Source organism: Schistocerca nitens, chromosome 2 (assembly GCF_023898315.1).
Source record: "Schistocerca nitens isolate TAMUIC-IGC-003100 chromosome 2, iqSchNite1.1, whole genome shotgun sequence".
NCBI classification, from domain to species: Eukaryota; Metazoa; Arthropoda; class Insecta; order Orthoptera; family Acrididae; genus Schistocerca; species Schistocerca nitens.
In genome coordinates this window covers 265,008,160-265,020,381 of record NC_064615.1, presented here as the reverse complement: position 1 = coordinate 265,020,381, position 12,222 = coordinate 265,008,160, and the positions used below count along the sequence as shown (strand labels likewise).

Below are 12,222 nucleotides of genomic sequence, written 5' to 3'. Positions count from 1 at the left end.
CCTGTTTACATACCTCTGTATTTCAATACACATGTCTATACTAGTTTCTTTGGCGCTTCAGTATATGTCAAATGAGGAAAACATAATTCATATGTAACGGCCACAAACTTCTAATTATAGTTATCATATTAGTAACAGGTGCTTGATGTGTTGACTAATATTCAGACACATTGTAGTGAAGGCATAAAATTGTAGAGCTAATTTCTATTACCATATGATCATATATTTATGAGACAATTGCTAGGTTGATTCGGTGGTGTGGAAATCTGCTACCACTCAAAATGCTGAATCCTGACATAATTTGAGCAATGTTCAAATGGAGATGAAATCTCTAATGATAGACTAAATCATTCCCTTCATATCATATTGTTTTCCATCTATTGTATTCGGGAGGACGACGGTTCAAACCCGCGTCCGGCCATCCTGATTTAGGTTTTCCGTGATTTCCCTAAATCGCTTGAGGTAAATGCTGGGATGGTTCCTTTGAGAGGGCACGGCCGCTTCCTTCTCCATCTTTCGCTTATCCGAAGGGACCGATGACCTCGCTGTTTGGTCCCCCCCCCCCCCAAAATCAATCAACCATCCATTGTAGTTAATTCTACAGTAATCACAGATGTTCTAAGACGAGGTGAATGGTTATGTGGTGCTAAATTTTCAGTTTCCCCGCGGTTGAACAAAGACTTAAAAAATTGTGCCAGAATGCAAACACAGAAATATTTCATTGTGTGATAAATCGCTAATCTGCTACATCTCATAGCTCCACATTCCTTTCGCGACGCACCCACTTTGACGTACTGGCAAAGCACTCCGCAATCACGCCGCAGCATAAGTTATTGAAACAGAGACTTAGCTATACCATCAGGTGCAGAGCCAAACCTAAGAAATCCCTGGCCAATTTACGATATTTGAACTGTGACAGATATCGCAAACGAGCGATATACTTTTGCATTTACGTCTTAAAAGCAATAAACCAAATTCATTCCACATATCAAATGTAATTTTTTTTGAGTCATCTATATTCTGACTGGTTTGATGCGGCCCGCCACGAATTCCTCTCCTATGACAATTCATCTCAGAGTAGCACTTGCAACCTACGTCCTCAATCATTTGCTGGATGTATTCCAATCTCTGTCTTCCTCTATAGTTTCTGCCCTCTACACCTCCATCCAGCACCACGGAAGTCACTCCCTCATGTCTTAACAGGTGTTCTATCACCCTGTCCCTTCTCCTTGTCGGTGTTTTCCACATATTCCTTTCCTCTCTGATTCTGCAGAGACCCTCCTCATTCCTTACCTTATCAGTCCACCTAATTTTCAACATCCGTTTGTAGCACCACATCTCAAATTCTTCGATTCTCTTCTGTTCCGGTTTTCCCACAGTCCATGTTTCACAACCATACAATGCTGTGCTCCAAACGTACATTCACCGAAATATCTTCCTCAAGTTAAGGCCCATGTTCGATACTAGTAGACTTGTCTTGGCCAGGAATGTTCGTTTTGCCAGTGCTAGTCTGCTTTTGATATCCTCTTTGCTCCGTCCGCCATTGGTTATTTTGCTGCCTAGGTAACAGAATTCCTTAACTTGTAGTTCGTGACCATAAATCCTGATGTTGAGTTTCTCGCTGTTCTCATTTCTGTTACTTCTCATTACTTTCGCCTTTCTTCGATTCGCTGGCAATCCATATTCTGTACTCATTAGCCTGTTCATTCCATTCGTGTAATTCTTCTTCACTTTCACGTAGGAGAGCAATGTCATCAGCGAATCGTATCATTGATATCGTTTCACCTTGAATTTAATCCCACTCCTGAATCTTTCTTTTATTTCCATCATCGCTTCTTCGATGCAGAGAAAGTAGGGGGAAAGACTCCCTGTCTTACACCCTTTTTAATCCGAGCACTTCGTCTTGGTCGTCCAATCTTATTATTCCCTCTGGGTGCTTGTATATATATAAATTATTAATTGAAAAATGCGTATGACACGTACATAGAAAATACACGATTTTTTTGGCGGGAATTATCTATACTGGGGATGTGATGACATTCAAAATTTGCAGGGCGCTTACCAGCAAGCGTTATGGCGGATTCTATTCACGTCACTTTTGGAATCAATGTAAATTGGCGACAAAAATTCTGTTTTGCTCATCTGCCTCCTCACTCCATAGATATTCCAATTTTGTGTTATCAGCGTGTTCTTCACTCGTTACCTCTGAGGAGAAGGACGAGAACCTGAACTTGACTTGGATAGAGATCACTGGTGTGACCAGCAGAGGATCTGTGGGCACGAGACGTAACCTTCAAATGAGATTTCGTGTCGTATCACAGCTGATGCAGTTGTGCATTTTTGGCTTGCGGTTAGGTCATCCAGGGCAGTCCAGGGCAGTCCAATGAGAATTCATTTTTCTCCCCCTTCCCCGCTGCCCCCCTCCCCCCGTTTTGCTCTCATTCAATAGGAATCATTCAGGTTCTGTGCTATGTAGGGAGAAGACCCTTTCATCAATTTTGTTCACTGTTGTAACAAATTATTATTTCAAAAAATTATCCGAAGAAGCGTATGGGCATTTGCAAATGCGCCGACGGCAACATTTCCCCTGGCCTTACCACACCAACGATTTTTCTGAAAGCGTGGCAGCATGTGATTTTATGTGAACACACCAAGACAATTCCTTGACAATTTAAGTCAGTAATGAAACGATATGGAACAAAACACTACTCGCCATTCTCCCACATGAAAACGAGTATTATAGAATTTTTGGGAAGGACTATAAATAACTGCATGTGGATGAGGTTTAATCTTCAGGGTCATACAAATTGTCAGAAAATCATCCACAAATAACAGTGCTGCGTAATCGTACGATTAGGATTAAACATAATGATAGACGTTATAATGTACTTCTACACTACTGGCCATTAATATTGCTACACCTAGAAGAAAAGCAGATAATAAACGGGTATTCATAGGACAAATATATTATACTAGAACTGACATGTGATTACATTTTCACGCGATTTGGGTGCATAGATCCTGAGAAATCAGTACCCAGAACAACCACCGCTGGCCGTAATAACGGCTTTGATACGCCTGGGCATTGAGTCAAACAGAGCTTGGATGGCGTGTACCGGTACAGCTGCCCATGCAGCTTCAACACGATACCACAGTTCATCAAGAGTAGTGACTGGCGTATTGTGACCAGCCAGTTGCTCGGCCACCAGACGTTTTCAATTGGTGAGAGATTTGGAGAATGTGCTGGCCAGGGCAGCAGTCGAACATTTTCTGTATCCAGAAAGGCCCGTACAGGACCTGCAACATGCGGTCGTGCATTATCCTGCTGAAATGTAGGGTTTCGCAGGGATCGAATGAAGGGTAGAGCCACGGGTCGTAACACATCTGAAATGTAACGTCCACTGTTCAAAGTGCCGTGAATGCGAACAAGAGGTGACCAAGACGTGTAACCAATGGCACCCCATACCATCACGCCGGGTGATACGCCAGTATGGCGATGACGAATACAAGCTTCCAATGTGCGTTCACAGCGATGTCGCCAAACACGGATGCAACCATCATGATGCTGTAAACAGAACCTGGATTCATCCGAAAAAATGACGTTTTGCCATTCGCGCACCCAGGTTCGTCGTTGAGTACACCATCGCAGGCGCTTCTGTCAGTGATGCAGCGTCAAGGGTAACCGCAGCCATGGTCTCCTAGCTGATAGTCCATGCAGCTGCATACGTCGTCGAACTGTTCGTGCAGATGGTTGTTGTCTTGCAAACGTTCCCATTTGTTGACTCAGGGATCGAGACGTGGCTGCACGATCCGTTACAGCCATGCGGATAAGATGCCTGTCATCTCGATAGCTAGTGACACGAGGTCGTTGGGATCCAGCACGGCGTTCCGTATTACCCTCCTGAACACACCGATTCCATATTCCGCCAACAGTCATTGGATCTCGACCAACGCGAGCAGCAATGTCGCGATACGATAAACCGCAATCGCGATAGGCTACAATCCGACCTTTATCAAAGTCGGAAACGTGATGGTACGCATTTCTCCTCCTTACACGAGGCATCACAACAACGTTTCACCAGGCAACGTCGGTCAACTGCTGTTTGTGTATGAGAAATCGGTTGGAAACTTTCGTTATGTCAGCACGTTGTAGTGTCGCCACCGGCGCCAACATTGTGTGAATGCTCTGAAAAGCTAATCATTTGCATATCACAGCATCTTCTTCCTGTCGGTTAAATTTCGCGTCTGTAGCACGTCATCTTCGTGGTGTAGCAATCTTAATGGCCAGTAGTGTAAATATAGAATACAGTCCTATGAACCTGGCGGATCTAAACAAGCAGGAATTCAGTGCAGGTGATTTGTTGCCTGTGGCGAGAAGGGTTAAATGACGATTTGAAGCTATATGAGATGTTGCTTAATATGTGTAGTTTTTATTGGTGTGAGAATGATGTTGTTAGGGGCTCCTGGTAGGATTTTAGGTCAGCAATTTCTATGCAGAAGGTACTGATATCACTGAGGATGTGGGGTGAGTGTTGGGAAGAGTCAAGAGATGGTTTGTAAGTAGCAGGAGGTGGGTAGGAATATAGCAGCGCAGCGAATGCGGCGGTTGGGGCATCCATTGGCAACGGAAGCGGTAGCATAAGTGATATATAGTTGGTAGGGCGACCAGATCGCACAGTCAAATTCATGATCTGGTGGGGGAAGGTTCAAATGGCTCTGAGCACTATGGGACTCAACTGCTGTGGTTATCAGTCCCCTAGAACTTAGAACTACTTAAACCTAACTAACCTAAGGACATCACACACATCCATGCCCGACGCAGGATTCGAACCTGCGACCGTCGCAGTCGCACGGTTCCGGACTGCGCGCCTAGAACCGCGAGACCACTGCGGCCGGCGTGGGGGAAGGTGGTTGAAATTACCCTGGGGAAGGACATAGGGTGTGTAGGGATATAATGAAGGCGGGAGGAGGGGACAGATTATGGCACCGGCCGGAATTTTCAAATATGTGGGATAGAGTGAGGTACTGGGATTCTATTTTCCGAGAGACAAAAAGGTGAGGGTATACTAGATATACACTGAAGCGCCAAAGAAACTGGTATAGGCATGCGTATACAAATACAAAGATATGTAAACAGGTGAATACGGTACTGCGGTCGGCAACTCCAACATAGGACAAGTGTCTCGCGCAGTTGTAGATCGGTTACTGCTGCTACAATGGCAGGTTATCAAGATTTAAGTGAATTTGAACATGCTGTTATAGTCGGCGCACGAGCGATGGGACACAGCATTTCTAAAGTATCAATGAAATGGGGAGTTTCCCGTAGGTCATTTCGCGAGAGTACCATGAATATCAAGAATCAGGTAAAACATCAAATATGCGACATCGCTGCGGCCGGAAAAAGATCCTGCAACAACGGGACCAACGACGACTGAAGAGAATCGTTCAACGCGACAGAAGTACAAGACTTCCGCAAATTGCTGCAGATTTCTTTGCTGGGTGATCAACAAGTGTCAGCGTGCGAACCATTCAACGAAACATCATCGATACGGGCTTTCGGAGCCGAAGGCTCACTCGTGTACCCTTGATGACTGCACGACATATACCTTTACGCCTCGCCTGGACCCGTCAACTCTATCATTGGACTGTTGCTGACTGGAAACATGTTGCCTGGTCGGACCAGTGTGGTTTCAAATGGCATTGAGCAGATGAAGATCTACGGGTATGGAGACAACCTCATGAATCCATGAACCCTGCATGTCAGCAAGGGACTGCTCAAGTTGGTGGAGGCCGTATAATGGTGTGGGGCGTGTGCAGTTGGAATAATATGGGACCCCTGATACGTCTAAATACTACTCTGACAGGTAACACGTACCTAAGTATCCTGTCTGATTACCTGCATCCATTCATGTCCATTGTAGATTCCGACGGAATTGGCAATTCCAGCAGGACAATGCGACACCCCACACGTCCAGAATTGCTAGAGAGGTGCTCCAGGAACACTCTTCTGAGTTTAAACACTTCCTCTTTCCTCTTCTTCTTCTTTCGCTTACGACATAGTCCCGCAGCGATCGCAGGGTCGGCGTGGTTACAACGGATTTGGCAGTGTTAGTGTTAGGTATGGCCGGATGCCCTTCCTGCCGCCACCCCGTACCCCCCAGGACTGAATCAGTGTACCACAACTGTCTGCGTCTAGTGTAAATCGTGAAATAGTGCGGACGTGTTTAAAATGTCTGCGACGCGTGTAACTGAGGCGGAACGAGGGGATCAGCCCGGTATTCACCTAGCGGGATGTGGAAAACCGCCTAAAAATCACATCCGGCTGGCTGACACATTGGCCCCGTCGCTAATCCGCCGGGCGGATTCGATCCGGGGCCGGCGCGCCTACCCGAATCCAGGAAGCAGCGCGTTAGCGCTCTCGGCTACGCTGGCCGGTTAGTTTAAACACTTCCGTTCGCCACCAAATTCCCCGGACACGAACATTATTGAGCATATCTGAGATGCCCTGCAACGTGCTGTTCAGAAGAGATCACCAGCCCCTCGTACTCTTACGGATTTATGGACAGCCGTGCATGATACATGAAGTCAATTAGTCAATTTCCTCCAGCACTACTTCAACATTAGTCGACTCCATGCCACTTCGCGCTGCGGCACTTCTGCCTGCTCGCGGGGGCCCTACACGATATTAGGCAGTTGTACCACTTCCATTGGCTCTTTAGTGCAGGAAGAGATTTGGGCAACTCTCGGTTTTAAACGGTACCTACATGAAAGACTGGGGCCAGTTCCTCGCTATGATGTCTCGACCAACATGGCAGTAGCGTACAGCCTACCTTGGCAGCCACGTCCCCGGGTCCACAGCCGATGTCGAGGACGGGCAGCGCGGGCCTGCTCCAGCGCAGCAGCGGCCACACCTCGTCCAGAGCCCTGGCCGCCGCCGCCTCGATGGGTCCACTGTACCTCCCGTACAGCTCAGGCTTGTCCATCACTCCTGAAACACGACAGGCGGCACAGGAGCATTTTAATTCGCACAGCTAACACGGTGTATTCAAATCGTCTGCTTTATAAACTCATTTCCTCAGTGGTGGTACATCTATAAACATTACTGCAGATTCCATCTGTTGGCGAATGCAGGCAATTATGAGGTGCTGGTTAGAGATACACGCCAACGCCCTTACCGCAGTGGTAACACCGTTTCCCGTGAGATCACCCTAGTTAAGCAATGTCGGGCTTGGCTGGTATTTGTATGGGTCACTGTACGGGTCTGCCGGGTGCTGTTGGCAAGCAGGGTGCACTTAGCCCTTGTGAGGCCAATTGTGGAGCTACTTGACAGAGAGGTAGCGGCACCAGTTAAGCCGTGGCGCCATTGAGTTAGTAGACTGTTCCGTCTGGCGCCACTGTCTGAGGTGTAGTATCGACTATCCTTCTTGCGGCCCCATTGCCAATATCTGTGAGGAAGAGTTGGTATCTGTGGGATGTGTCCTTAGAAGGTCTTTGCTTGCCGATATACAGCGTGTCCATAAAGTCCCTTTACAAATTCAAAATTTTATTACAGTGGCAGTTGTTGAAATATTTTAACAAAATTTCTTTTACTGTAATCAGTGTTTATAAAAGTTTTTTGACAGTGTTTAGTTGCACGAAGCACATCAAGACGGTACTCGATTTCTTGTCATGTTCGCTGTAGCATAGTGTCATCAAAGGTGGCAACGGCCAGGAGAGCCGTTTGCTGACCACATTCCCGTCCGTAACCGCATGTGGTGACGCCTAAGGACTAAGGATGACACGGCGTCCGCTCGGTACTGTTGTCTCTTCAGGGCCTGTTTGGACGGCGTTTGTTGTTTGTTTTTTGTTTGATTAGAGATACACAGGTAAGTAGTATTTCGCTCTGTCTGGAGAGGTAAATAAAATGGGTCATGGCCAAAAAGAAAACGTAAATTTATTGAAGGAAAGAGAAACAGTCAATGAACTTTGTGAGATTAGTACACAGGGTGAACTATAAGATGTACTACAGCACCAGCGTTAAACTTCTGCCTGAAAGTTTTTCAGTTTGTCTCAAAGAAACAACAAACACCAGGAAAGCAACCCTGAGATAATTATTGGCACAATGGGCATATTACTGTTTTCTTTGTAATTATAACATATGATGGAAATACTTTAATTATTCCAGAATACGTCTTGTTAAGAGCAACAGGAATCAGTTTAGGCACAGTCAAAATGTTGTGTACCAAGCGAGAGATAAACAGTGTTTACCGTCTGCCGCCACAGATGCAGACCAGTCGTCAGCCACCTCTCACAAGGGAAGCTCCCCATCGTACCTCACTCAGATTTAGTGGTGGACAGCCCGGCAGAAACTGAACACAGGTCAAGGACGAAAAAAGGAAGAAGGTGTACTCAACTGCAAAATAGAAACAGTGAACGGTGCAAGCTTAACAAGTGCTACGTTGAGCGAAACAGAAGAGCCGCGGGGTTGTGGTTAAGTGGTCAAGGTGTTGTACTACAAAGTGGACGAGCTGTGTTCAATACTCTTGTGTCTTTCATTTTTTCCTTTTTTTCACAAAATTATGAAGTGTTCGCCCGATCACTGAAATGTTTATTCGCTTTCTGTAGTCCTAGCTGTTCTCATGTTATATATTGGGTATAGAATATGAGTCATGGGGTACGAATACACTACCGTCGCTAGTAAATGTGATGAATAGTGAGAGGAGGCGAGACACCACTTAGACATCTCACAAAAACGAAAACAACAAATAAACGAGTGTGAACTATGTTACAACAAAGGAATTCAAGGGCCAAAATTCCAAACCGGAACTCAACTTTAAACACGTTAAAAACATATATTTTTACAGAGCACAGAGAAATTGTGTGATTGGGAAACTGTTGTGTTCATTTGTTGCACGTTATGTGACAAACTGTTAAATTTTCATCATTTCCTCGGGAGTGGTCACGTTGAACACCTAAACTGGGCAAAGAGGCGTGTTTCACTCGGTCACCAGGTTAGATGCGTCGATAAGCGATTCCTATTATATGACAAACGTACTGTCACTAATGCTGTGTATAACACACTTGAACTGTGGAGGATTCGGCTGATTTCTCACCTTGTCATCAAACGATTGCGGTTCCCTTTCGCAAGCCGCTTCCTATCGGCTACTAATAGAGTCGCTGGCAGAATCAACTTTCATTATAGGTCCCATCCTTACACCTTCCTGTTGAAAACGGAAGTTACACCACGACACACACACAAATTTGCATACGGCGAACAGCGGAAGAAAATGTTGACTGGAGCGAACTTTGAACACTGCTCGCTCGCTTCGTAGTCCAACAACGAGGCCTTTCTGCTTTCATGCTTGATCTGCGTTCAGTTTTTGACAGGCTGTCCACTGGTCTCTCTTACCACTCAAACTGAGGGGGGGGGGGGACGGAGGGGGGGGGGTGCGATGGGGAGTTTCCCTTGTCGTCTCCGTGCAGCAGGCTCAAGGTGGCGCTCACAAACACGGACAGCTTCCTGCTCCTGTGCCACTTCCTCCTGCGCGTCGTATAAGTCCACCGATAGTGTGTCCAACCGCCGTAGGGAGCGCTGCCAACCAGGGATTACATTGCTTCCGCTCTGTATCTGCAGAACCAGAAATCCTTCTGCCGATAGTCACCAAAACACGACACACCATGAACACTAAGTCAATTATGATTGAGCCGTTGGACAGTTCAGTTAATGCCTGCAGTCAGCTCAGTACATTACTCTGAAGACTATCTTCCCCGACGTAGTAGTTGTTATTTATGGAGAACTTGGACCATTACCACAGTATCCACACACTAGAACCAGTTATAGCGATAGTTATAGACTGCCAAGAGACAACAAATTTATTTAGACATCACTGTATTAGGTTTAGGACGTAAGGTGCCACACATCAAAGTGTACCATTCTTAAGAACTATTTGTATTTGTAACATTTCTTACTAAATGTTATTTATTATTTATTATTCCGCTGCCACACTTCTATTATAGTACCTCCCTATCAAACAAGTGTTAATCAGCAAGCGTGCAAGCGTGCAGTCGACTACCAAGCAAACCCTTTTCTGTTACCGTGGATGTTTCAGCTGAGTTAGTGGTAGCGTTCAATTACTGGGTTCACATTTTGGCGACTTGGAAGACTTCACAAATTGAAAATGATGTTCACCAGTCAACATTTTGTGTAACGAATCATAACCCGAAAATGTTGATCAGTGCAAACTCACAGCATTCCCGTCAGCTTTTGGATGACAAGCAAAAAGAAACAATACAGAAAGAGAAGGAAGAATACTCAGCAGGACAAATTTTATTTTCACGTGACTTAAAACGCATAATTCTCTACAATGATCTTTGTGCCAACATTGCGTGGCTTTATCCTATGAGTGTTACATTCTAGGATTGCTAATCCATTTCCTTTCCGAGAAGATTTTTATAAATTTTGTAAACTGTTCTGAGTCATGGTCCAACGAGTACTCGTCCTACAAGAAACACTGAATTTACTGCAACAATTGTGAGCAAGCCAGTAGCTCATCGTGGCGCACTGGGCCCTACTAGAAGCTTGAAGAGAGTAAGGCCATGGCCAATGAGAACAACCACTGCAGTTAAAGACGCAGTTGCGTTCTAGCGACTGAAACAGCATAGCCCATGCATCAGATATGAGGTGATGTGTAAAGAAAAACATTTTTACTACATATGCACGCCTCCACTATATTTCATCTTTATCAGAAATTGTCACCTACTTGTAAACCAATGACCCCCCTCATATCCTGAAATTGAGGAAACGCTTGAGTTCATGTTGTTGCTGCCAGACATAGATTGAAAGGGTACAGTACCGCCCGACATTGAAAATAGGTACAACATACTTCATTATTTTTGTCAGAACAACACATTTTTTTGTAAAATAACTCAATTTCAATTAATACAGCGAAGCCGGATACCAGTGTGGGAAAGAATGACCATTTATTTATTTAATTGATCGCATGTGCACTCCCACAAAGTAAATCCCTACATCCAGTTTGGTGAGATCTGTGAAATGAATGAATGTATGGTCGTCTGCTAACCGCAGATAGTGAATGTGAATATATGATCATCTTTGAGACGATCCTTTGGCCACCTTTGGTGGGACCAAAGAGATGAAATTTACCTGAGCTTTGAGCGCCTGAAATGTGGCTGACCAATACGGTAGCATGGTCTTCCCCCACCTCGACAGAGGTGCGAGATGACCTAGAGAACGGCCATGTTTCAGCACTCTGCCGCTGGATCTTGTGCTGTTAAGACCTGTTTTAGTTGTGCTCCGTAATGACGAAAGAGTGGAGACATGGTATGCATGTGGAATATTTAAGAGTAGTTTGAAATAATAATTTCTCTATTTCAGGAACTTTTATGGGGAGAATTAAATGTCAGGCAGGTAATATTAATGGGATTGTAGTAATCTTCGAAAGTGACCAACGGTCACAATGAAACCACGTGTAGCAATAAGTTGAAATACTTCCGTGTGCTTAAGTTAAGCTGAATTACTAGCGTGTGTACAATAAGTTGAAATATTTAAGAAATAGCGTGTGTACCATAAGTTGAAATATTTAAGGAATGGCGTGTGCAGGACTTGAAATTAGAGACGAGTACTTCCACGTGGTGAGTACTGTGTGAGTCTCAATCTGTGTATGAGACATAGGATAAAGAGAAGTACTCGTCCATGATCAGTTGAGGACTCGCGTGTGTGATGAATACGTTCTTAATATTACTTTGCGTGACATGATTCCGTGTGACGCTAGATTCAAACTCTGAGAGAGAAGCAAGGTGAGTCGGTCGTCTATCCAGCAACGCCACTTGGCTTGCATTGCACAGGAAGACGTGCATATATCTCCAGAGTTCATAGTAGGAAAGTAGAATTACGAAGTGGGGCAGTGTCGTGTGAAACTGGGATAAATATTAATTGAAGTGGGAAAGCTGAAAGTGATAGTGTTGTGACTATTTAGTGTTTTGTATTTCATATTGTAGTGTGATGTATGTCATGTAATTTTGGGTATGTGTGGTTTGCATGGGAGAGTAGCAAGGTAGTTTCAAAAGATTAGTGGGTTATGCTTGTTCCTTCTGTACCGCTCGGTCTGGAGGATAGTTTCGTGATGATGATTGTGAGAGTCGAAGTGTGAGAAATAATAAAAGATCCACCATCCTATCCAGAAAGTGCACTGTAGCGTTAAATAATTACGAGACCATAATATA

The 12,222-nt window shown here is 44.9% G+C and overlaps 1 protein-coding gene across 1 annotated transcript in view; it reads right to left on the bottom strand.

Annotated features, from left to right (window-relative positions):
* Nucleotides 1-12,222, bottom strand: part of LOC126234348 (juvenile hormone acid O-methyltransferase-like) — a 110,091-nt gene that overhangs the window by 80,937 nt on the left and 16,932 nt on the right. The window contains exon 2 of the mRNA XM_049943035.1: nt 6,831-6,988. Within this exon, the coding sequence (XP_049798992.1) occupies nt 6,831-6,983 (153 nt within the window). The 5' untranslated portion in view covers nt 6,984-6,988. The remainder of the gene's footprint in view (nt 1-6,830; nt 6,989-12,222) is intronic.